This window comes from Centruroides sculpturatus, unplaced genomic scaffold, assembly GCF_000671375.1.
Source record: "Centruroides sculpturatus isolate CEXI.00-Female unplaced genomic scaffold, Cexi_2.0 scaffold425, whole genome shotgun sequence".
Lineage (NCBI taxonomy): Eukaryota > Metazoa > Arthropoda > Arachnida > Scorpiones > Buthidae > Centruroides > Centruroides sculpturatus.
The window spans coordinates 424,134-451,203 of NW_019384549.1; the positions used below are offsets into that span (position 1 = coordinate 424,134).

Genomic DNA, 27,070 nt, shown 5'->3' on the forward strand with positions numbered 1-27,070 from the left:
ATTAAAAAAATTATATAACTATACTATTTTTTATTATATATATTAAATATCAATAATTNAGTTAAAAGTTGAAGGGATTGTGAATCGTATCTCAAGCATGATTGGACTTAACAAAGATTTTACTTGATATTAACATTCACAATATTTTTATAAAATTCCACCTCTACCCTCAAAATTAAGCCTTTTGCCATTTTATAATAACTAAAAATATAAAAAGTTTTTTTATAAGAAAATCTCATAAATAATGGTGCCACACGCAAATTTATTTATGTTTAATAATATAAAATTTATTTTTTAATTAAGATCTCATAATAGCCTGGAAAGTTATGCAACTCGTTCCTAGATTTCTTTTTACTGGGTTATTTAACAACTCTTACTAGTCAAAACACCAATTGGTACAAAAGTAAAATTTTAATGTTTAGCAGAGTTGATCCATACAAAGATGACTCAAATTCATTCTTAGAGGATCGTAGTTCGTAGCCAAAGGTAGAATATGGTGGCATCTGTTCTTAACAACCCAATTTTTAACTCTTAACCACACAAAAGAATATACAAATCACTTAAAGCACAATTTTGTAGCAAGTGGCTGGGTTAATCCAAAGATTTTTATAAAGAACATACCTTTCCTAGCAAGAGAAATTTAAGTACAGTCAAACCTCAATTTTCAAATGCCTCACTTTTATTTGCCCTGGTTGCTGAACAAGCTATTTGGCAAAAACCGATCACAGACAGTCAACTCCCCTACACTTCCTACGTTAAAGAAAATCAACAGCCTGACCAATCAATGACAGAACTACTGATTCTGAAGTCAGTGGTGCTGAGATTGCCCACCTCATTAGATATCAATGTGCATGCAGAAAAGATACTATTTCCATTTTTTGGTATGCGCCGCAGTTAAATCTAAATCAAATTAATTAATAAGAACTGCATTTATTGACATTNAGATTTTTTTTTTACAACTAATTAATTTACAATAATTTAGATCAGAGATTCCCAACCTTTAACTATCAAGCTCTTCTAAGAAAAATTTTTCTGATAGACCCACTTAATTGTATTTACCAAATAATTAAATAATATTCATTTGTTACATATGCATGTATAATATGTATCTAATTTGCTTATTGACACCTAAGGAATCTATACAGGCCCCAGCGGGAAGTGGATTTAGATAATAATACACACAATTTATCTTCAGTTTTATTTTTTGTATAATAAATATAAAAAGAAAACTCTTATTTTGAAAACTTTCAGGTACATATGTAATTCGGCACATCGTTACTCGAATCTTTCCACCCACTGGACACTAAGGATTTTCTTATAATAAATTCTTTATTAAAGCATTTATTGCAGCAACAGCATTCATTTAGTTTATATTTCAGAAGCTTAAAGATAGTTAAATAACTGGAAATACATGCATAATTATTTTGTTTTCGCTTCAAAAGGTAGTCGTTTTTACGTATAATTTATTAAACTTTGTAGTTCATTATAACCAAAAATTTATATACCATTCTAAATTTTTTAAGGTCTTCTAAAATGAATATTACCTTTTTAAATTATTGTAATTATGTTAGTTATTAACTCTACAACAGAGTTCTTTTGCATTCTACAGTTCACAAAGTTGGAATCATTCATCGTTGTGTAACGTGAGTAATCTGTAGCTGTAGAATTGTGGTTATGGGTGGAGTGACAATGAGTATTCCATAAAGTGTAGTAAGAATTTGAGTATACAGGTGCACACATTGAGAAATTGTAATGGGTAGATGCAAAACTTGGGCATTTTTCCAATTCTTTAATGTACATTAAACGTTCTCAGAGAACAATTTAACGTAGTTACAATAATTTAAAATGGTAGTATTCTTTTTGAAAATCCTAAATGTAAAATAGATATATTACAAGAGTAAAGACAGATATTCATTTTTCTTCTATCCAGTTTGTTTTTAATTGTAAACGATATCTTACAAAATAATTATACCAGATTTTAAAAATATAAATACGGACTTACGATCAGAATCGTGAATCTTGACCTCGTCCAACCAAATTGCTTTAGTTAATCCACGTAACAACCTCAGAAAATAGGGTACTATCAACGTCTTGTGCTAAAAACATTAAATAAAACATAGCATTAATAGTAAATAAATAAATAAGAAAGATACTAATAAATGAATAAATACACACTTGAAATCCAGATTCTAAAAAATATATTCCTAATGCAATGACAGCATCCTGCGCTCTTTGATCCAGACGATAGAAACCCTGGGTAGTTTCTTGTGGGCAAAGAGAAAACAGCCGATTCAACTGTTCAATTAAAAAATTAAAAAGGAAATCATTAAATGAAACTGTTAAAAATAATTTTGATATGTGACATATCAATACATGAGCACATAAACAATGAAAATTTCACACAAAGGCCTTCATGGCCCACTGCAAATTGTGATTTGAAAGATTTTGAGGATGATGATGTTACTGTACATGTTATTGGTGAATCCCTTATCTGGAAATATATGTGAAGAATGCAGAATATTTTGTTTGCTGACCACAAAAAAGAACTAACAGAAGAGAAGCAGCTAGAAAAGAGTTGTGAGGATACACATGATGTATTTATAAAAGACATTAACATTCTATTTGACGCTTGGGAGAGCTAGGGTCACTCGAGGATGGCAAAATACGTATTGGGAGCCCTACAGCAAATTAAATTATTATATTAAAGTAAAGGAAGTAAAAGAAAATAAACTATTGTGTAAACTATAACTCCTACTTTCTCAAGGCCAGAATAATTTGTTCCTTTTGCCTCTCCTCTGGATGTCTCTGGAGAGAGCATCTTACAATCCTGACATTGAGTGAATTGAAGTGGAAATTTATAACTCTGAGAACAAAAATTATTTGAAGAACTTCTAAAGAAAGTGGCAAGAGCAGACAACTTTGGACACTAGATTTGCAGCCCATCTGTGAACTTCCTCCTAAAATCCACTTGAAAGATGATTTTCCTTCAAAATATCTACAAAAACAATTCCCTCTCCACTTCACCCCAAGTTTTCCAGTCTATAACTGACTCATTTAAACATATTCAAACAAAAATTCTTTTTATATAACATTTAATGTCATACCTATACTTATATTATTACTGTTTAAGATTTTACAGAGCATCTTTTTCATTTTAACATGATTTTTTTTTGTTTTTGAAGCATTCCTCTAATTTATTAACATATATCAGGTTTGGTTTTTATTTGTAATTATATATAGAAAATTTCCTATAAATATCAAATAAACAGCCAGATTTCTTTATCGGGCTATTAAGGCTAATTACTAAGTAATTTGGCAGAAGATGGGTCACCAAATGATCAACTCTCGTTAAATATAATAATTATAAATTAATTAATTAACAGCTCTATAAAAGAATCCATTCATTTGTTTGGAAATTTCCTAATTCACAATTCTTATAACAAACTTTTCCCATATCAAACAACTAATAACACTTGGCAAATGCAATTATACAAATATATGGGATTTATTATGCTGTATAACAAACATGTTCCAAAATCTAATGGTAAAATCTTTAATTCAAACTCCTTTTTGTCTTATGGCAGATTGTAGAAAGTGATTATTTTCGAAATGTCTCTTGTCCACTTTTCAAGTTTATCACATCATACTTCCTTAATCTCGAGAATGAAGCGAGTTAGATGAAAATCAAGACCAGATATGAAAATCTTAGGGGACAGAGGACCAGATTTACTATATATAAACTTCCAATCTAAACCAAAGTCTTGCAATTTTTTAAATTAAAATACTGTATCATTAAAAATTGTAGCCAGGCATTGATGATGTCACAATAAGTAATTGTTCATTTTTAATGTCTTAGGCAACATTACAGAATAATTTTAAAAATTAGTGAAAAGACATGCAAGGATACTGGACAAGGAGTGTACATTTTGCACTGAAAGTTTTTACTATATGATGACAGCCATCGTGTTGTGGATGAGACTCATATTAATTGAAAACTCATATTTGAGAGAAATTTTTTGTGATTTATATAACATTTTGAAACAAAATTAAAGTAGAAATAAAAGGAGAAACTGTCAACAAATCCTAAGGATCAGTATATCAATTTAAAAAATTTAGGACAAGAGATGTTCTGAAAATAAGAACTTTATATCAAAACTATCCATTTGAGAAGTTGAGGCACCAGCTCCAGAAATGAGCATTACTGTCTTTAATATTTATGAATGTTTAGAATAGACAGAGATCATAGCTATCAAATTCTGCAATTTCTTGCCAATCAGGCTACTTTTGAAGAAAATTTCCTGCGATTTTTGTGTCAAAGTTGCAATTTCTTTTGTTTATTAAAAACATTATCTCCTATCAACAGATTTCTGACATTTTTTTAACTCTTTCCGCCCTGTGGACACTAAGAATGCCTCTTTCAGCAAGCCCATTATGAGTTTGGCAAGGCCCACAATTGGGCGGAGAGGTGATGAGGAATGGGGACCGATATATCCAGTCTGATCATCCCCAAAAAATTTCTGGAAATTTTTCAATCCGTCCGGATTCGAACCCGAGTATCCCAGAAAGGTAGGCTGCCACCTTGACCACTCAGCCATCCAGTCTACTTCTGACATTAAAAGCAAACACCTATTAATTAAAGCTGGTGTTTTATGCTTAGCTTTTTGTTGCAATAAAACAGTAGTCTCTTGCAACTTTTTGTTAAGCATTTACTTGAGCCTTGGCCAATTTCTGGAAACACTGCTACAAGTAAGGCAGCATATAATGCCATTATAAATGGTTTACAATGGAATTATAGTGCTAATCATTTTGTTTTTTTTCCCCACGTAGATAAAAATTTATTTCAAATGTATCTTATATTTGCAAAGTTGTAACTGATTATTTGTTGTTATTCTCCATGTATAGAATTCTCCTTATATCAAACACTCAAAATATTGGTCCCCTCAAATTTGTTAATTAGAAAATTTCCTGTATTTATATCATGCCGACGTAAAGCTTTAGTCGGAGAGTGCCACAAAGGGCCTTGAGCACATAGTTGACCTTAAATTAGTATGGTTATATCTTCTAAATTAATTAGTCTGGAAACAAATATTAGGCCTAGATGAAGATTTGGATAGTGTAACTGGTAAAACATCTACATAGTAAGCAGGAGTGCAGGTTTGAGTCTTTCCTCCAGAATACTTTAAATTTAATCGCTAAAAATAAATTTTATTTAACACATGACAGCAACCTAACTGTCAATCAGCCTGATAAGAATCCAGCAGTATCGTCCGATTATAATTTTAATGTTAAAGGAAAAAGCAGAGCAGGATCATATTAATCCACAATCAGGTCCTTCAATCTTTCATCTTGCTACAGCTTTCAATCTGATACTGGTACAGTAAGTACTAAACCACAGTACATAGCCCCATTTATGTATATTTTTGTAAAACAGTATTTAGTTAGTCATTTTTTTTGTACATCTTTCTGGATTGCAGGCCCATTTCTGAGGCCCTAATGATTAAAACTGCTCCGAAGCAAAGAGCTGAATAATGTTAACAAATCTTTTACATCAGAAAAAAATATTATTTTTTATCTGATAGAATGTATGTTGCATCACTTAAAAAAATGCATATCACATTATAATCATTGCAGTATTTTTTTTAACAAAAACAAAGTTCCAATTCATAAATTTCTTTCACTTAAATGATTTTTAAAATATTTTAGCAGTTAAAACAAACAAAACTGATCAAATATAAATAAAATCATTAACACTAGAATATATCTTCAGTTGATATGTCTTTATTATTACACACTACTTCATTATCTATGATATTATCATGTGATAATGTATCAGTAAAAATTTCCTGAATTCTTTTCATTTCAGTTGCTAGAATATTGGAATTTATCAAACTACAGCACCAAAGTTTATTTGTCAATATCTCAAATACAAAGGTTTTCGTTAAATCTCGATGTTTATCTCTACCACACTCAATGGATTTTTCAAATGTTTACAAATTCCATAAACAAAAGGCAAAGAATTCCTTTCTTTAAATTAAAATTCCTTATTTAATATCTGTTTGAAAAGTCTTAGAAACAGACAATTCCAAAAACTTCTCAGCATCATAATCAAAAATTGAACAATCTCTCAATCATGTTCTTATCTTAGTCTCATGCTGTTCCAAATTCAAACACTAAACTATTGAGGTTTTCGCTTGTTTATTTGTTCAGTTAAGTTACAGCAATGCAACACTTGGACAATCTGCTTAGGGAAAATGCCTTCCAGGAGGTCTTTTTAAGGGTAACTGACTCCTATTCAGGCGTTACAGACATGGAGAAAACACAGAAAACTCCACGTGGCCAGCCTGTCCTGGAGAGGTGCAAACCCACGACCGAACTCCCAGTGTTCAGGGAACAGAACAGCTTGGCCACTGGTGGGCCATTGAGGTTTTTGCCATGTTTATGATCCTGACATAGATATTTTAAATTTAAATTTGACAGAGATAAGTAATAATAATTTGACCAAAACAAATGAACTACAGATCAATTTTAACTTATTATTTTAGCATTGATAGAAATGGAAAAAAAATTTAAAGCTATAAAAATTACTTATTCAACAAATTAGCTAAAAAAAAATATATATATATATAAACTTTTAAGTTAAGTTATATTTCTATTTTGTTTAGCATTAACTAAAACTAATGAAAGCAATCAAGTATACGGTATGTTTTAATTTTATAATGAAACACATCGATACAAATCAATGATACAAAACTACCAATAAATCATTTCCAAACAACAGTAATGCAAAGCTTTAACTGTAACATTTCATATCTGATACTACTACTGCTGAATTAAGAATATTGAAAGAATTATTTACAAAAGAAAAAATTAGTACTGTAATTGGTTACCAAACAATAACATCAACAAGTTTACATCTAAAGTTATGAATTCTAAATGAAATAAGTAAAAATATTGGGTACATTCCAGTACCAAAATGTGCTCCGATGTTCACAGACGAGTTTGTCATTGCAGTAATTGATGCACATTAGGCCACAAATAAAACAAGCTCTGATGAAGCAATACAACAGTCTCCATTTTTACTATTTGTCTGTATTAATCCAAAGTTATTTTGACAAAATAAATTAGCAAATGTCACCTTAGTATTGTTTGTTAGGTTGCCAGCTTATTAAACCATTCACTGGTGTATCAGTTGTGAATGAGACTGATGCATACTGGAATCTATTTGTTGTTAAAAATGCAATTGTATAGGAGTAAATTTTAAAACAGTATTGACTTTTTTAAAGAAATTTATGTATAAATCAAAATATCTAAATTTTGAATTTGATTAATAATTAGCATAAAGTTGTTCTTACAACAATATCTTTTAAAAACAAATAATAAGTACAGATAGTGAACATATCACCTGATAAAGTGGTTTTAATACAACTGGATAAACAAGCCAATGACATTCTATTTCATTTGAAATGAACTATGACATTGGCTTGTTTATCCAGCTGTATTAAAACCACTCTGCTTTACCACGCAATACACTGAGTTACAATTTATCACTGTATTTCAAAAATAAATAAAATAATAAATGCTGTATTATAGTTTAGTAACGACTCATTTACTCATCTATTTTAAACATCGACATGTATAACAGTTTTGTTTTAAATGCAAGTAGAAAAAGTATTTTGATGATTTAACCTATCCAATTTACTTGGACATATTCTATTAAAATTGTGATTCTCCTTATCAGAGTCATCCAAAAGACAAAAAGCATCATTTAAACCTATAATTTTCACCAAATTAACAATAAATAAATAGAAAATGTGTTTAATAGCCATTAAATAGAACTATCTAATGTTAAAATTACTCATATCCTGTATGAATTCTTTGAAGCATATTTAAAAGATTTATTAAATTACTTTTAAGTGAATCACTATTTTTTTCCTTTGTAAGTAGAATAAATAAACAAAGAATATATTCGAATAAGTAAAACTGTTTTCTTTATTCAGAAATATTCTTTAGTAATTGAATAAATTCGAGTTTTATAACAAACTTGGAATATTTATAATCCACTTATCATGAATAGCTAATATAAATTATTGTTAATGAAGAATTAAGCTTATTAGATGATAATTTACATTAATCAGCCTAATTACATGGGTTATTTTTGAGCTACAGAAGATACATTCCCTGGTAAAGTGGCTTTAATACACCTGGATAAGTAGCCAATATATAGGAGTGAACTTTTAATATGAACAAACTGGTATAATATTAATGAAGTTCAGACTCTAAATTAAGTAATCAATGCATTTGATATATTACTTTTAAATTATTATTAATAAAAATAGGATGATAATATCATCCTATTATTGCCAAACTGCAGCCCGATATACCAGTTGGTGTAGCTTTATTGTAAAGAATTGGATTTTGAAGGATGTTTATATGATAATATCAGACAAATTACAATCTTACATGACAATTATAATACATTAAGCAATATTATATATTACATTTAGAAAACAAGTTTTAAATATATAGAAATACAGTAAAGTCCCAAAACACTCAACATTCCATAAAACTTGTCACATCATTCAAAGTAAAAATAATAATAATAATAATAATCTAATTTCTATCTCTATAACTTAACACTAGGATCAAATAAGTTATCCTCCTTCCATGGCAACACTTGATAATAGCATCAATTCTGTGTGTTAATAAAAAATATAATCCTTTTTTCCAAGGAGCCACCCCAAAACACAACAATGCAAGTGTCATTAAACAATTGCTGAAAGAGCATGAACACGCCGAAATGAACCTAGCTTTACATTACGGAATTATAGCAGAATGTTGTAACTAATCTCTATTGTAAAAAAAAAGCATCTATTTTCCTGTACTTGCCCGAACTTTGGCTTTATATTAGATACAGTTAGTGTTTCTATTAAGTTCATTTTGTTATCAGGGTAATGAGACAAAAAATCATCATGAAACACCAATTTATTTAAAAGTGTATGACACCTATTCCATGTGTTTTTCTATTACAACATATTAGCTGTTGAATTTCTATTTGTTTGTGAAAAAACCCAAGTATAAAATCATTTCTGCAACAACTTCAAATGATACATAACATTTCGGGTACAACTATAACTAGTGGCACGTTGAAACTGACTCGGCAAACCGATCGTTACAATTTTTAAAATTTAGGGAGTCAATCATTAAAATTCTTGCTGAGTGAATAGATGATGAAGAATAAACAGTGTTTTGCATATTAAAAGCCACGACTTCTATTTATATTTTTGAAAATAATATGGACTACTTGATTTATTAGATGAATCCACTTGGCCCTATGAAGAATTAACTTCACTGTGGATGGAAGGTGAAAGGAAGTGAGATCAATTGAATGAAGTTTCAAAATTCAAAATAAACAAATGATTTCAGAGATTTTGTAGATAACAATATACAGCAAACAATTGCATAAGTTCCTGAAACAATAGAAAAATAATTAATGTCATAGCAATTAGTAGTGCAGAAGCAAAGCTGAAAGAAGTTTTAGTTTAATTAATATAATATGTACAAAAATAAGAACTCTTGAATGTCTATATAAATTTATGACAATCAATTTTCCAAAAAAATAATTAAAAGATTGTGATACTATAACTTTTGTAAAATAGTGGCTAAATATGAACCACAGACACTAGAATATGTCTAAATTGGAAAAGACTTTTAGTGCAAGCCAAATTGCTGTTTAGAACTATAAATAATTTATTTTTATTCCTTTATTGAAGTTAGAAGTTAAAGTTGTTTCTGGAATTTAAGTAAAATTTTACTTGTACACAAAAGTATGTTAAATAAAAAATGTGCACTGAATTATTTATTATTAAAAAATGTTTTAAAAAGATTCTATAATATTTTTAACTTGTATGCATGAAAAAACAGTTTAAAAAAGGATTTCTGTAAATTCTACACTTGTGTACCCTTCTTCCTCTCTCTCACTTCACCCCTGAAGTGAGCCAGTTGTTAAAAATTTACCAAAACACCAGTAACTACAACCATAAACATCTGTAGCATTATTACTTAAATTTTCAGGCAATTTCACTAATAATGATACAAATATAACAACCATTTTATTAATTTTAAAACAATTTCTTTTTCTACATTCTATACTAAAATCTTCAGTTGCCCAGCTCATTTTCTAGAATAGAATATTGCTTCAACTACTACTATTGCTATCAAAAAATAAGATAGAACATCATTCTAAAAAATGTTCTTGGTTCATTTAAAACATATATCTTAGAAAAACTGGTAATGAATCGCAAAGAATTTTACAAAGCGAACCTTTCTCAGATTTTAATCTACCCTCAATATACATAAAATATATAATAAGACATGGTTACGAATGGCCGAACACAATTAAGATTATGCAAACGCATTTAAATATGCGCAATAACTGTGGATTGTATAGGCAAATAATACATTATAACTTGCAACAGTTCAATAACATCATCATTCTAATTACAGATAGAGATGTCATAGAAAAAATTTTGTATCAATCATTAAATTTTTCTTTTGACAGAACTGTTTAATGATAACTGCAAAATATTTCTGTCATATTTTTTTTGTAACTTAATTCTTCATTTCTTATAGCATAATGAACAATTCTTAAAGCATGTATTTTTCATAAAAACATGAAAAGCAACATTAATTATTGTTAAATCCATTTATAAATCTTACATTGTGATCGGCAAGATCTAGCATTTCATTCAACAAAATTCCAGCTACAGCAATCCCAAGTTTGATAATCTTTTTTTGAAAAAGCAGTCCTGAATTTCACATTGATTTACATTCACTGTTATTCAGAAATGAAATAATCTTAATCTTTGTCTGTATATTTTATACTTGGCCCCCCAGTCCTATCCTTTATGACTCATTTGTCCCTTTCTAAAAAAGGTTGGAGACCTCTGTGCTAGTGTGTTATGAAAAATCATCAAAGTAAATGTCAATGAATTAAATCAAACTAATCAATCAAAGTATTATATTTTTACAATTTTGATGACTCATTAATATCATTCAATGTTGTATTTGTGATGCAAGTCATTTCACATTTTAATATGTCAAATGCATTCTCCTATCTAATACAGGTCTAATTTCTCGGACACATGTGCTTCAGACCAGGACTAAACTGCATTTTTATATTCAAGAGTTTGTTGACAATGCTTCATATATCCAGATTTATGTAAAAATAATGGTTCATTTGCCTACTGTTTGTTTCTCAATTCACTTCATGATCAAGCAAATAAATGCTAGTGATGTAATCTTTATCGTCTCATCCATCTTAAAAACTTTTGTTATAAACTGAAACAACACCTTAGATTTTCAGCAAAGCAGTGATTTAATATCACACTAACATTTTCAATCAACGTCAGGTAAAATCAAATCATATACAGTATTATATTAGAACAAAATGTAGAGAGAACATTTGAGGAAGAATAAATTAGTGTTTTTTTGAATTTTTGGAATGTATGTACATAAATGTTCAATAAATAAATACAATTTTTCAAATGTTCCATCTACAATTTGTCCTAATTGGGTTGCAATTTGAAAAAACTGTAGAACTATAAATTCCCACTGTCATCATCCGTCTGTCTTTCCTTCATCTCAAGAACACAGACAGATGAAAGCCGAGACCAGATATGGAAATCTTAGGAGCAGGAGGCCCCGATTAACTATATATGAACTTCCAATATGTATCACAAGTCGTGTTATTTCAATTCAAAAATGTTCCTCTGAAAGGTGTTAGATAGATGACTGGCACGACTCTATTGTTAATGGAAAAGTATGATGTACAGGGGCAAACCACTACTAATTTGAGGTGGAGAGCATATATTTTAAATTAAATAAATAAAAATTGCTGCCCAGCATTGTGACAATGTCACATTAGATAACTGCTCGTGTAATATACAATTCAATTTCATTTAATGATGATTAGGTAATTTGATCAAAAACATCAGTGCAGTATTAAACCACTGCTTTGGTGAAAGTCTAAAGTGCTTTACTTTATCAATAATACCACAAACATTATAAATTCTCACTTATCTCTTTCTGTTTTTTTTTTTTCTTTCAGTTTTTCTTTTGCCCACCAATGATCAAGTGAATAAAACCACCAAATACCAACACTTGTTTGTGGGTTTTTTTGCTCCACAAATGGCTGGCTCTCAAGTTTTTCAGATTTTCTTCACACATCTAGCATCTAAATAGGGGCCAGTTTCCCATAGAAATTTCACCACCGCCTTGGCAAATCACCCAAGTGTTGGGTCCCTCAGCCTGTCAACCCTTTCTTCCTCTTTTACTCATAGCCAAAGCTATTTGATAGATGAAGCTGACAAATTAATATAGAAAAGACTTTCATTTCTTCTCTAAGAAAAACTATTACATTTATATTAAAATCTTCAGGACTCGGGGTCAATTTTAAAACGATAAATCAATGTAAAACATAAATCTCTTCTTCATTATAGATTTACATTCCCTGATGGTACAAATGTAGTTAGGAATGAGGCTATTGGGACCTTATCAGAGCTACCAAAAGTAAAAGGAACCGCGAAGGGTCACGTGCAGACTCCTTCCAAAGAAACCGCTAGTGTGCACGTGACCCTTCGCGACATCTGGGGGGTTGAAAACTTGGGGGATCCAAACTTCCCATTCAAAGCTGCATTTATGTCAAACTTGCACCCGAAATTATCATTATTTAAACGAGAAGAATTAAAATTCATACTTTCTCCCTCGGAGTAGGTTGAATCTTGCTTAAAGACCGTGCTAAATGTTGAACGGCATTAAAAAAGAACCCCTTCGAATCGCAAGCGGCCATTTTTCTAAATAAATGTTTCAGTCAATCCTTTTAAAATATACAAACTTCCGATGTAGCAACATCTTCTCTAGCGACATCTTGTTTACAATGACGCGAGCGCCGTCTGAAATTATATTACGATCGGAAAAATCGTTTTTTGTTCTGTTTTTTTTAAATCAAAAAAAATAATCAGAACGTTAAGAAATATTTAATTAAAAAAATACATTTTTAATATTATAAAATAATTTAAATAGTAATTTTTATTTTTATTAAAGGTTTGGATTATGTTGCTCATGAAGATATTTTACCATATACAAGTACTGAAAAACTTCCCATTCATCATGAACTCTTTGATAAATTTCTAGCTTATGATTCTGAAAAAGGTACTTCATTTTATTTTTCAATTAATATATGAAAATGTTTTTCACGTTATAATAAACATTTAAATTCAACAGATCCTCCATTTAGTGCTCGAGAAACTTTAAGAGCATGGCAGGAAAAAAATCATCCATGGTTAGAACTATCGGATGTTCATAAAGAGACCACAGAAAATATTCGGGTGACTGTGATACCATTTTATATGGGAAGAAGGGTAAATTTTTAAATAATTAAAACATCAATTTACTAAGAAAAAAATTTAAATCTGATTTCTGTTTTTAGATTGCCCAAAACACAACTGTTTATTGGGTAAGTAAAACACATAATCATAAATAAAAATTCAAGAATTTGATCTACACGTGAAATGAATTATCTTCTTTAGTGGCGTTACTGCATTAGACTGGAAAATCTTGGGGATTATGTTGTTCAGTTAAGAGAAAGACATTGGAGAATTTTTAGTCTTTCTGGTTCTTTAGAAACTGTTAGAGGTAGAGGTGTAGTTGGTCAGGTCAGTATAAACTTTATTATATATTTTTTTTTAATTAAAATGTTTTANATCAGCTTGAAATCAGTCGTGAACGTGATCCCGTTATGGCTTGTCTAATTAGGACTTTAAAAAGGAGTGAACTAAAATATTTAAATAAATTAATCTCAGAGAGGAACAGAAAGTCATATACAAGGTATATGTAATGTATTATTTGTGCATTCGGGGCCGGATTTGCACATAAGCTAAGCAAGCTCCTCGCACTGAGCCTATAGCTTAGGGCCTCAGATTTTTAAATGTATCTATTTAGTGAAAGGAAGGGCCTATTATAGCTTAGGGCCTCACATGTTTAAATGTATCTAGGTTACTTTTTACAATCCTAACACCTCCCCTATGTCACAAACCACTTCAGTCTACAAACAGGACGTAGGTAAAAAAAGAAGGTAGTGTGCATTAACAAGATTACTTTCTGTGTTTTCTCACCGAGATCATGTGTGAACTCTGAATGACAGGTTCCCACCTCCAGAATTATAGACCCCCTCTTTGTACAAGCAAAAAAGTCAAAAGGAACCATACCCATATATGCAACCTTTCATGAGATATTTGCCTTCGAAGATCAGTTTTTTTGCCATCTAACAGTATTCTGCCTATTCTTCGTGCTCTGCATCTGCAACACTCAACGTATAGTTGTGTGCTTTGGTGTGAGGGATAGCGAGCACCTTGGCATCCACATGGCAAGTCCCTGAACCTTTATAAAATTATATAACATCAAGTACTCCACGAACAATCAAGTGGGCAAAAGTGAGCATAGTTGCATAGGATAAACTTAAACTACAAATAAGTTAAAAAAAAAAAGGCTAGTTAAACTTACAATAATAATAAATGGGATGTTTCAGATCTACTTGCGGCTTCAAGGACCATTTCCTATTACACTTCTCACAAATACTACCAGTAGACCAAAGACCCATTTTCACAGTGAATTTCAGGTCCAAGGAAATCCTCTCTCCAAGCCTAATTCCTTATATTCACCATGCAACAGCGTAACAAGGTCTACATTTGTGCAAATACATCAGCAGATATTCATAATCATAATTTACTTGGAAAAGTCACAAATAGAAACTTCAATCCCGCACATACAAATGGAAATGGAAAATTAATTAAAATGCAAGCAAATTATACTTCCAAACAGGCACAGTAACCAACTCCATATAATCGAGCATATCTGTATTCAAATTTAAAACAACTCGTAACATTCACGAACAAGATCTCATACGAAGAGCAGAAGTAAGTATGACGTAGACTAGGTTTTAGGGTTGTAAAAACTAACTTGTATCTATTTAGTAAAGAAAAAGGCCTTTTATGTTATAGCTTATGACCACAACAAGTCTTCATCCAGCCCCGAGTGTACTAATTATGAATTATTTTCTTTATATTAAAGCTTGTAAATTTCTTAGATTGGCAGAAGTTGGTAAATTAGAAACTCCAAAAGTAGAAGGAAAATATGATACAGGACAAGTAAGTAATTACTAATTTGTTAAATTAAATATATGATTTAATGTTCTGCATGTATCTTTCAAAACTTGACAGCTTCTGGAATATTTTTAGTATGGTACTGGATCAAATATCCGACTAGTTTGGGATGGGAAGTGGTTCATATTTCTGAAGACAGGCTAAATATATACTTAAAATATATTTGCATTTGTAATTAATATACCATATGCCAGCAGTCATACTGAAACTGGTGTTGTGTGAGGCATACACCGGAGAAACCAAATCAAAGTGGCCACGTGGCAAGCTATAGCCAACCAAATTCTAAACTATCTGATTTTCCAATAATTCCAGATTTCTGGAAGTCAGATATTTGGTCTATTTAATAAAAAACTGTGAGGATTTCTTACTTACAATCAATATAAATTGAACAATTTTAATGGGTTTTCAAGAAGCATTGAATATAATGTCTCTCAACATAAAAACTGTTTTACATTCACTAGTTGCTCAAACTTAATGAATTTAACATTTTTAATGTTTTCTAAATGTGAGGTTCCAGACATGATTCAAACTGTCACTGAAATTCAATCCCCAAAAATAGGGAAACTGAAAAACAAACAGAAAATGGATAAAATATTTTGTTTATAATGTTTACCAATACATGTTGTGGGAACTGATGTAAACAATGTTAAATCTTAAGATCACCCATCTCCAGTTGGGATCAGAATTCTGCATCAACCTTTCATGTCACCTGAAGTGGTCTCAAATTACTTCTGAAAACAGGTAATAGACCAGCTTAGAGTGAGGATGGGGAACCAGAATCAATCAGGTTTTCTGATTAAGGGATCTTTAAAAACCCATGTGTCAAGGACATGGCTTGCTTTCAATCAGTTTCTTTCAACTATTCCCATCTAACTCATGTATTGTCAAGTTCTGATTCTGTCTGTATTGCTGTGTTACTTCTGAACTGGCTCCAGATCCAACAGACTTCATTTGTCCCATTATCTCTACAGATTGGATCTGAATATTGCTCTATCTGTCTTAGGAAACAGATCATAAGGATATCTGTGCTCTCAATCAATTAGAGCACAGATATCATCTGTTTCTTGCTTTGTGAATCCCTGATGTTCTAATGTTCCTTGACAAACATAACATTGAGGAGGTGTCTTCAACAAGATTTAGGACTTTTGTTTCAAAACTGTTTGTGAATCCGAGGAAAATCCAAGAACTTTGTAAGAACCTCTCTCTCTCAAATAAATAATTTTCTAAAGTAATTGATTCTGTCTTAGTGCCATAAACAAACTTACATACAAAACCTTGCCATAATGCAAATTCTGATCTGCCAATACTCTTCCTCTACAGCAGTGATTCCTAAATTGTTTCAAGCCACCGCTTCCTTTGTTCTTATAGCCAACATCTATTTTCCCTTGTGTGAAAAAAGCGTGGAAATATCTTTAGAAAAACTTTACCTGTTTTATCAGAGGAAAGGGAAAAGTTATTGGTGACCCCAACCCTTGCATATGGTCACCATTCAGTTGTTACCCTACCTCCGCTACCTTCTACTGCCCACTTGCTTCTATTTGCTCCCCTATATTTACTTACCACCCACTTTGGAAATCACTGCTCTAGAGGAGTTTCAGCCATTTCATGGATGGTTAATATCAGATTGTGACAACCATCGTGGGGACCTCACACTAAAGAATAATATAGTCCAAGTGGAACATGTGATAACAAATAGTCACATGACAAAATATAAATGTTTTTATAAATATAAACATTACATATGTATTTGAAACTTCATATTCTTTATGAAATATGAACTTTAAAATGATTCATTTATGAATGCAACACAAAAGAATCTTAGTAATTGTTAATGTGGCAATAGTAGTGGTCGCATGACTGTTCAGAAATCTCTAAAATTATTAATAATTCAATTAACTAAGAATTTTATGGTTTTCTGCGCATTAGCAGCCATGATGTTTAATCTCATTTGCTGAATTTGAGCATGAACTAAGTAACTGTATGATTTTAAATAAATAACACATTTGCAAATTGTCGTGTTTAAGTTAAAAATCATTAAAAATGTGCTGTAATGTGCTGATTAATTCAAATTTTAAAACATTAATTGGTTCGGATTTGAATATTGGATGGAGGTTTGGGTAGTGTACTTGGCAGTGCAGCTGCATTATAAGCAGGAGTTACAGATTCAAGTCTCACTCCAGATCAATGTTTTTTCAGAATATTCTAAATTATTTTATATCTATATCATATATTTAACGAGCCAAGTTATGGCCCAGTGAATCTTGTGTATTAATTTGAATAATTTAAAATTTTGAAATTAGTTTAGTTTACTATATAATAATTTTGTATGTTGTTGCAGCTATTTCTTCACAGAGTATTCGGATATAGAGGTGTTACCTTATTTCCATGGATAGCAAGAGTATATGATAGAGATGTTCTTAAAAAACACAATAGGTAAGATATATATTACATATGCATTTATTACTTTAAAAATTTATGAAAACTTCTTAAGTCTGGATCTTAAATGTTCTTTAATTGATTAATTAATAACTGTTCAAGTTATAAATCAATAAATTTTGTTTAGAAGTAATGAAGATACTAGTCCCGGTTTTAATCAAGTCGGAAGGGAAGTTAGAGGACATACGCATTGTTATTATCAAGTTTTAATTGATACTAGAGATTGTCCTTTTGTGGTATGATTATTTTAATATATTTTATCATGAAATAATTATATAAATTTCAAAATAAGGAGAATAAATGTTTCACTGTTTTGTTTCTCTTAATTTGAGTACATGGTCAGAATGAAAACCACCAGATTCTGTCGGTACATTGTGATGAAGGAAATCATATGCAGGAGATAAGACATTCTCATTAATAACTCTGAAACAAAGACAGACCTTTGTAAGGTGATGTAAACAGTTGTGTCATAGAAAGACCTTCTAAACTCAGAAACCAAGCATTTCCAGACCTGTGTTGATATAAACTATTCGAGGAACACATATATACTACATATGAGGAACACATTCTTGAGGTTATGCTGTGTATTTCTGAGACACTACAGTGATTTTGTAACATAACATAAAACTGTGATGTTAGCAGTGCCCTGACAATATTAAATCTTGGTTGTTGACAGTCAAAGTAAGTTTATTTAATGCATGAATGTTGATGTAATGTGATTTATCATCCCTAACATAATAATTGTCATTTTTGAAACTGTCTACTGTATTGTTCTCTCTAAGTTGGTTTTAGCTGATTGTCATTAACTGAAGTTTGTAGGGAAATTTGTAGCAATAGCTCACCAGCTAACATTGTGGATTAACCAAATGAAATTATTTGTAGGGTAAACGCTGATATTATTTAAGTTTCTCACTCAGAATCTCTGAGCTTATATGTATGAAGTGCACTGCTAATGTTCGAGAGCTACATACAACTTGTAAGCTGTGTTTTGGCACCAGTACAGGAAATTTTTAATTAACAAATTTGAGGTGGCCAATGTTTTGAGCACTTGATAAAAGGAAAATTTTATATATAGAGAACACTACATGATCAGTTGCAACTTTGCAAGTATAAAATGCATTTAGAAATAAACTCACTTAAGCATAGGCAAAACTAAAAATATATAACACTTAATTAGTTTCTTTGGTACTTTTCTATTAATGGGACACCAGCTGATATGTACAGCAATGGAAAAGATTCAAGCTCTGAATGAGGGATTTCATGCCATCCCCAGAATTGTTGACCCTTTGTGAGATAGTCATCTCCAAAAGTCAGTTTTTAACATATCAGTATATTGCCTATTCTACATGCTTCGCATGAACTTATGTGCTTCAGTGCTCGCTATTGCTACACTGAAGCACCTGAGTGAAGCAAGCCCCTAAACCCCCTAAAACTATATAACATCAAGTACTCTACGAACAGTTGCATGGGCTAAATAGTTAAATGCAATAGTCTCAATGGACAATGGTATTGCGCATAGAATTTAAGTTACAACTGGCATCCTGTTAACAGAGAAGAGCCATTTCTTTTTCAATTCCATTGTAAATCATTTATAATGGTGACACAGTTGTCACAAATTAGCTGAGACTCATGCAAATGCTTATTCAAAAAAGTTGCAAAAAAAATAACTGCTTTGTCACCAAAAATAGCTAAATCTAAAACTTCAGCTTTTAACATCAGAATTCTGTATGTAGGAGATAAACATTTGAGAATAAGTGTTTTTAATAAGCAAGACAAGTTTTGATGTTGACATAAAAATTACTGCAAATTTTCTTCAAAATTAGGCCTATTGGTCAGAAATTACAGGATCTGGAAACTTGATTTGTTTCTATTGAAGACCATCCATAATTATTAAGATAGTAATGCTCATAATTGAAGCTAGTGCCCTCAACTTTTTCTCAAACAAATATTTTTGATGTAGTCTATTGTCATATGGCCAGAATTCAAAATAAAGAGAATTTTACTACATTCTGAAATTTGTTTGTTATATAGTGTAATGAACCTTGATGTGTTTGTACTGCATTTTTTGTGGATTGTCAGATAGTAATCTATTCTACTAGATGGACAAGATGGTAAAGGCGTTAGTTTGCCACTCTGTAAACCTACATTCAAATCCAGAGTAAATTCTCAGAAATGTTCATGGATACTTGATCCAGAAATATAAGGTCTCATCCCTCATCACTTTGCTATCACATTACAAGCTTGGCCANATTGTGTAAAAGGTTGAACACAGTAGGGTTGCACTTAAAAGTAGGCTCAGGCTTGTCAGTGCTACCATGTAGAACTTCCCAGATAGAATTAAGGACATTCTGAAATTTGTTTGTTATATAGTGTAATGAACCTTGATGTGTTTGTACTGCATTTTTTGTGGATTGTCAGATAGTAATATATTCTACTAGATGGACAAGATGGTAAAGGCGTTAGTTTGCCACTCTGTAAACCTACATTCAAATCCAGAGTAAATTCTCAGAAATGTTCATGGATACTTGATCCAGAAATATAAGGTCTCATCCCTCATCACTTTGCTATCACATTACAAGCTTGGCCATATCCATAATGAGCATAACAAAAGACATACTTCATTCCTGTAGAAAAAGATAATAGGGGAAGTTGATTGATTTTTCTATTAATCCAAATGGACATTACATTAACTATGAAAAATACATCATCATCTTTCTTAATTTTTTCATCAGCCTGTGAAAGATTAGTTACCAATTTCAGAATATTTTATTTCTTTCTTTAGAGAACTCAAACGGAAGCTGTGACTTTTTTGGGTAACCAAGATAATAGCCGGTCACTATATGCCATTCCAGGTAATTTTCAAATTTATAATACAATGTCTTTCAAAATGAATGTACCTTATTAATTACTGTAATAATGTTAATTATTATTTGAGAAGTATACAACATAAACCAATCAATAGAATAACTGTCCAAGTTTCATTCCTGATCTGCATTCAAACATCTTGTTGTCTACTATCTGTAAGAAACACTGTAAACAATAATGGCAACTTTTCCATAGATAAGGTTTTTTTTGTGTTTTGCAGTTCATGAAGTTGAAATCACTCTTTATCGTGCAATAGCAGTTTTAAAGACAATTTTAAACCATATAAGATACATTCTTCAGTGATATTAACAGTTTCAGGAGAACGTAAAACTATTCTGAGTTTGAAAACTGCAGAACACAAAATACCTTCTCCTTTCAGACTCACTGTTTATGGCACTTCCTAAAAACAGTAGACATCAAGACATTTGAATGCAGATGAGAGATGAAACTCGGACAGATACTCTATTGTCGAATGATAGCATTCATTTTGGAAAACCCTGATTTAATAAATTTTAAAATACTTTTAAAATGATTATGTAACTAATTTCAAAATACATCAATTTGATTTTAAATATATAAGGAAAGAAAAAAATGAAAGTTTCCATTCTTCAGATTCAAAATAGAATCTTCTCAAGTTAGGAATGTACACGAATTAGCATAAATTGTCATTTTTGTATTCATATGTTTTTTCCACAAGGAGAAAAAAAATTATATTTAAAATTTATTGATCTCACTTTATCATTTTATTTTCATTATCCATAAAAACAAATGTTATGCAGTGGTTTAGCTTTTCTGCTGATTTTGCAACCTGCAGTTTATTATAATGTACTTCAATCAATATATCTAAACAGCTTTTTGTTTGACAAAAGTTACCACAAATGGCTTTGGAGATGTTAGTTTTACTTCATTTCTAACAACGTTTTTTATTTTATGAGTTATATACCACCTACAGATTAACCACACAAAAATTCAGTAGTCTAAACTTTAAAATTATAAAATAATTTAAATAGTAATTTTTATTTTTATTAAAGGTTTGGATTATGTTGCTCATGAAGATATTTTACCATATACAAGTACTGAAAAACTTCCCATTCATCATGAACTCTTTGATAAATTTCTAGCTTATGATTCTGAAAAAGGTACTTCATTTTATTTTTCAATTAATATATGAAAATGTTTTTCACGTTATAATAAACATTTAAATTCAACAGATCCTCCATTTAGTGCTCGAGAAACTTTAAGAGCATGGCAGGAAAAAAATCATCCATGGTTAGAACTATCGGATGTTCATAAAGAGACCACAGAAAATATTCGGGTGACTGTGATACCATTTTATATGGGAAGAAGGGTAAATTTTTAAATAATTAAAACATCAATTTACTAAGAAAAAAATTTAAATCTGATTTCTGTTTTTAGATTGCCCAAAACACAACTGTTTATTGGGTAAGTAAAACACATAATCATAAATAAAAATTCAAGAATTTGATCTACACGTGAAATGAATTATCTTCTTTAGTGGCGTTACTGCATTAGACTGGAAAATCTTGGGGATTATGTTGTTCAGTTAAGAGAAAGACATTGGAGAATTTTTAGTCTTTCTGGTTCTTTAGAAACTGTTAGAGGTAGAGGTGTAGTTGGTCAGGTCAGTATAAACTTTATTATATATTTTTTTTTAATTAAAATGTTTTATTTAAAATAGTTTTATTTGTAGGAACCTATTTTATCTAAAGTACAACCAGCATTCCAGTATAGTAGTCATGTGAGTTTGCAGTCACAATGTGGTCATATGTGGTAAGTATAGTAGAATTTTTTTTTAATTTTAGGTTCATTAGTAAACATTGATAATGCAATGTTGCATTGCATAAACCTTTATTCGTAGCATATATATGCTTCTTAATGCTCCTCCATGTGGAACCTACTATCGGGAAGGTTCCTTGTGGTAACACTGATTTATGTCATTTCTCTGCTGAATCATTAATCCTGTATGAATATAGAATAAACCCCAAAAGAATCTTGCATTACTTTGTCATTGTGTAAAAGGTTGAACACAGTAGGGTTGCACTTAAAAGTAGGCTCAGGCTTGTCAGTGCTACCATGTAGAACCTCCCAGATAGAATTAAGGAGCATAAACATGCAGTGAATGAAGACCTAAGTAACACTACATTATTGGTGTTCACTAAGAATCCTAATGTTGAAGTCACTTGGGATGATAGAATTACTAGAATTTATTTTACAGTGACTTATTAATTGTTTTCAATTTGCCCAATAAATTTTTAAATATTTACTCTATCCAAAATATATTTAAAAAATTTACAAAAATCACATAAGTAAACTAAATTTTTAATATGAACTAAGTTAATTATTTTTTTATATCAACAATTATCTAGCTGTGTAACTGTTCATTTAATATATTAATACTTCTGGATATATATATATTATTCCTACCCTGTGGGCATTTTTTTCTATACAGAATTCACAATGAGGGCAGCTAAGCGGTGAGGGATTAAGCTCAACTTGACTGGGACTGATCATCTGTGAAAAATTCCTTGGCAAATTGCTCACTTGGATTTAATTGTGGGTTTCCAGATCAATAGGCTAACACCTTAACTGCCTCAGCCATTGTTCTGAAATACAAATTCTCTAATTATCAAACCTGAATTTTGAATAGCTATCAATTATTCATATTTTTTTAAAAATAATTTTTATAAATTATTAAACTTCCATAAATAGTGCAAAAAGATTTAACTGAATTGAATGAAAATTTTATGTAATAGATTATTTGGAACTAATAGGAATTACAATCAAAAAACACCATGAAAAACAGTAAAGTAGCATATCACTCGATTCAGAAATTCTGATTTTTAATGGTTTAACATTCAAATTGGAACAACTTGTATTTCTTGCATATACAAATATCAAAGGCTGCATGATTTTGAAATTCAAATACAGTGGAACCTCGTTTAATGAGCACCTCGCATAATGAGCAAAACAAATCGTAAAAAAATGACTCACTTAATGGGACGAGAAGAGGGGAAGTTCCGGATTGTGCGCATGCTACATCAGTCTGTGTTTAGCACTTGTTTGGCTAGCATCTTAGTGTTGCTTGTGATCATACATTTTTCCAAACTTGTGTTCAGACATATTACATGTAAACATCAACAACCATAGTCCATTATATAATAAACATTCCAAATGATATGCCAAATTCTTGAGCTATGTAAAGGCTATAATTAAATAGTAGAAATTAAATAATTCGACTCGAGGTAGGTAGTTATGCTGCCATCTCATATTAAATTTAAATTTTTTTTTTTTTTTTTTTTTGGTTTCTGCAAATTGAATTCACATTCCAGGTTGGTTTATTCCACGCTAGAAGAAAAGAAGAAGATGATTAACGCTCCTTAACAATGTATATTGTTTAATTTTTTTTAATAAACATTACACGTAAAATATTTTTGTATTTTTTTGGCATGGAATGCATTATTGTGTTTTACATTGATTTATATGGGAAAAATTGTTTCTCTTAACGAGAGTTTTGCATTATGAGTAAGATTCTGGAACAAATTATGCTCGTTAAGTGATGTTCCACTGTACAAAATTTGAACTAAAAAGTTTTTACAGAGAATAATTTAAAATTAAAGTTGACAAATAAAAACTGACAAGAATGTAAAATAAAAAATAGTAATCTAATCTTAGATTATTTAAGATATTCTCATAATAATCCTTGATGGAATAGTCTTTACCTTTTAGTAATGTTATATTAAATCCTTAATTTAACAAACTAATTGGGGGAAAAGTGGTGTCCACTAATGCCAAAAGTCCATTAAATCAAATATTATTAAAAAATTATATTAATAGTGAACTTAAAACATGAAAGATGTGTTAAAATGTTATAATGTGTAAGTAAAATAAGCTAATAATATATTTTTATTGAGTAATTTATACTCATCGATCTTTAACCCAAACTTTTAACATGCTCTAAATAAAAAGGTTTTAAATTTTTCTTATTGAACAGAATTCTTTGTCTGTTAAATCAAAATTAGACTTCTTACAAATAAGAAATATCAGAACAGAATAAAAAAAAATATTGTTTTACAGGTATAATAATAATATATTTACACTTTACTAATAACAATATGATAATGGTCAAGTGGTTAAGATGGCAGTCTACAACTTCAGGGGATCCTGGATCAAATCCGGATCATTCAAAAAACCTCAGTAATAGTTCTGAATATGCCAGACCCTGCCCCTCATTACTCGGCCTCCCATTTCAGGCGTGGCCAAACGCATAATGGGTTCAGTAAAAAAAGAAGGTCCTCTTAATCCCCACAGGGCAGAAAGAGTTTAAGAAACAAAAGTAGTAATGTGTTTATACATATAAAACATTATCTTTACTAGAAATTTGTTACAAAATGTATTTGATAACTGTAACCGATACAAATTGTATATGTATTTTATAGGGGAACTTTCCGCATGGAGAGAGAAGACGGACACACTTTTGACTGTAGAATTCCTCCATTTTCTTTGGAAAGTAAACACGAACCAAATCCCACAGACAACACCACTTGAAAGTCTAAATTAAACATCTTAGAAAAACTTTTACATTATGGATTGTTCTTGAGCCTATGCCAAATACAATATGCCATTCTTTGTAAATCTACTGAAATCAGATAGTTTGAAAATTGCAGTATTTTTACTCCAGAAATATAAAGCAGAAAATATTTTCTAAATAACGCAATAGTCATTCGTCTAAAATAAAAGTATTTTTCTTTAAAATAGAATTATTTACTCTTCCATTAAAAAATTATTTTGTTTTTCACTTTAAAAAGTATATCTGTAACTATTTCATTGATAAAATAAAATACTTTCCATTCTTTATAAATAAAGGAATTTTTTGTTTTTGATAGTAAATTTAATTTGTTATTCATTATTTGTTTTGGTTTAGATTTGAAAAATATATTTAGTGAAGTATTATATTTAAAATATTAAATAATATAATGTAAATAATACATTAAAAATATATATTGTGTAATATTTTGCATCTATAAGGCAGCACTACATGTGCGATGTTTTCCAAATCCAAGTGACAAACGTTTGTCATTTGACGAATACAGAGTAGTGAGGACAAGTAGTTTATGGTAGACATTTGGGATTTCAAATGTACCAGAACATTTGCCACTTCCCATCCGCGAGTCTCTCTGTTCACCCATATCAAAGTACAGTAGAACCCCTCTAATCCGTCACCTTTGGGACTGGAGGTATGGTCGGAATGCAAAAAAGGTCAGATTATCAGAAAAAAGTAAAATAAACAATCTTCCCCTTTGTCTAGTCTTTGTAGCACTACTAATTTTTCATTTAATGAAAGAGTAACGTGTTTACGTTTCACTCCTGACATGTTGAAAGCACACACAAAACTGTACATGTACACACAATGTAAAACATATACTGTAATGAACACAGAAAAACACCACAGACGGTGAGTCACCGACGAGTCGGGACAAGTTTCTCGACTCCGACCACAGTCGGATTAACCGGAGTGACTGACTAGCCGAGGGCGGACTAGAGGAGTTCTACTGTAGATAAACATTCATCCAGACCTTCAAAATACATTATTCACAAACATTTGAGTCTCAGAAAATAGGTGCACCCATGTATATGTGAGCTCAGGTCACGTCTACAGGCCACTTGACAAATAATGTATATGTAGTGCCATCTTTATTAATTCTGTTCACCAAAGTTTGACAAGAATGAAACTATTATTGATGATAAAATTCTTGGGATTCTTATTGCAGTCATTTATCAATAATGAAGAATGTATGAGAAGTTTGTTTATTACTGATCCAAATAACAATGACATCATTCAGATAACAATATCACTCAAATCAGTAATAAATGTTTAGATCGGTTGATAAAATAATAATTTTCTTATTATTTCTCAATGATCATGATATCTAATTACAAAATCAGATGTTTACATGCAAACATCTGCAAATTTATGTAATACATACACTTTAAGTGAATTCTATGGAAATATTTGAATAGTGCATTTTATATCTTACACTCTTCTTTACCTTTGATCCATGATATTTCAACATTGGAAAGATTCCCTGATTAAATAATTATAAACTAGTATCCCACATGTCGTGCACCTAATAAGCAAAATAGTTGTTCAGATGATATGACCTAGGTGATTGCCATCCTGTTTTGAGCGCGCACATGGGTGATCCAAATGCTGTTTTTGGCTAAACTTGGCCACAGATCTGGTCCTCTTGCACTTTGCAACTGACAGCCGGTCAAGAAGGTTCAGGAGTTGGCGCACTGCTCTGGGATCCAGGGATCAAACCTGGATGGTCAAAAAATCCCAGTAATTTTTCAGAGGATCTGTCCCTCACCACCTGGTTGCAAGTATTGTGGACCTGGCCAAACTCATGATGGATATGATTTAAAAGTCCTCTTAGTGCCCATGGATGTGGAAACAGAAAAATAGATAAAAACACAGAAACAGTGATATGTGAAATTGGTTGCATTTGAACTCTGCAACCTTCTGGCTGACC

General features: G+C 30.7%; 2 protein-coding genes across 3 annotated transcripts; both read left to right on the forward strand.

Moving 5' to 3' along the window:
• Positions 1-13,097: 13,097 nt before the first annotated feature.
• LOC111623630 (polymerase delta-interacting protein 2-like) lies at positions 13,098-13,782 on the forward strand (the record flags this gene model as incomplete). Its single annotated transcript, XM_023366288.1, has 5 exons — positions 13,098-13,209; positions 13,282-13,418; positions 13,487-13,513; positions 13,587-13,712; positions 13,777-13,782. Coding segments are annotated over 5 exons (408 nt in total), but the record flags the coding sequence as incomplete, so codon positions are not given.
• On the forward strand, positions 13,767-25,325 carry LOC111623618 (polymerase delta-interacting protein 2-like). 2 transcript variants are annotated; one of them, XM_023366261.1, is made up of 11 exons: positions 13,767-13,884; positions 15,143-15,203; positions 17,557-17,651; positions 17,785-17,890; positions 20,437-20,506; positions 21,551-21,658; positions 21,731-21,867; positions 21,936-21,962; positions 22,036-22,161; positions 22,231-22,310; positions 24,977-25,325. In XM_023366261.1, the coding sequence occupies exons 1-11, from the start codon at positions 13,796-13,798 to the stop codon at positions 25,083-25,085; spliced, it is 1,008 nt and encodes a 335-aa protein (XP_023222029.1). In that variant the 5' UTR covers positions 13,767-13,795; the 3' UTR covers positions 25,086-25,325. The 2 variants fall into 2 exon arrangements, with proteins under 2 accessions (XP_023222029.1, XP_023222028.1); XM_023366260.1 differs by having other exon boundaries at positions 17,782-17,890; positions 24,977-25,322.
• Positions 25,326-27,070: the final 1,745 nt, after the last annotated feature.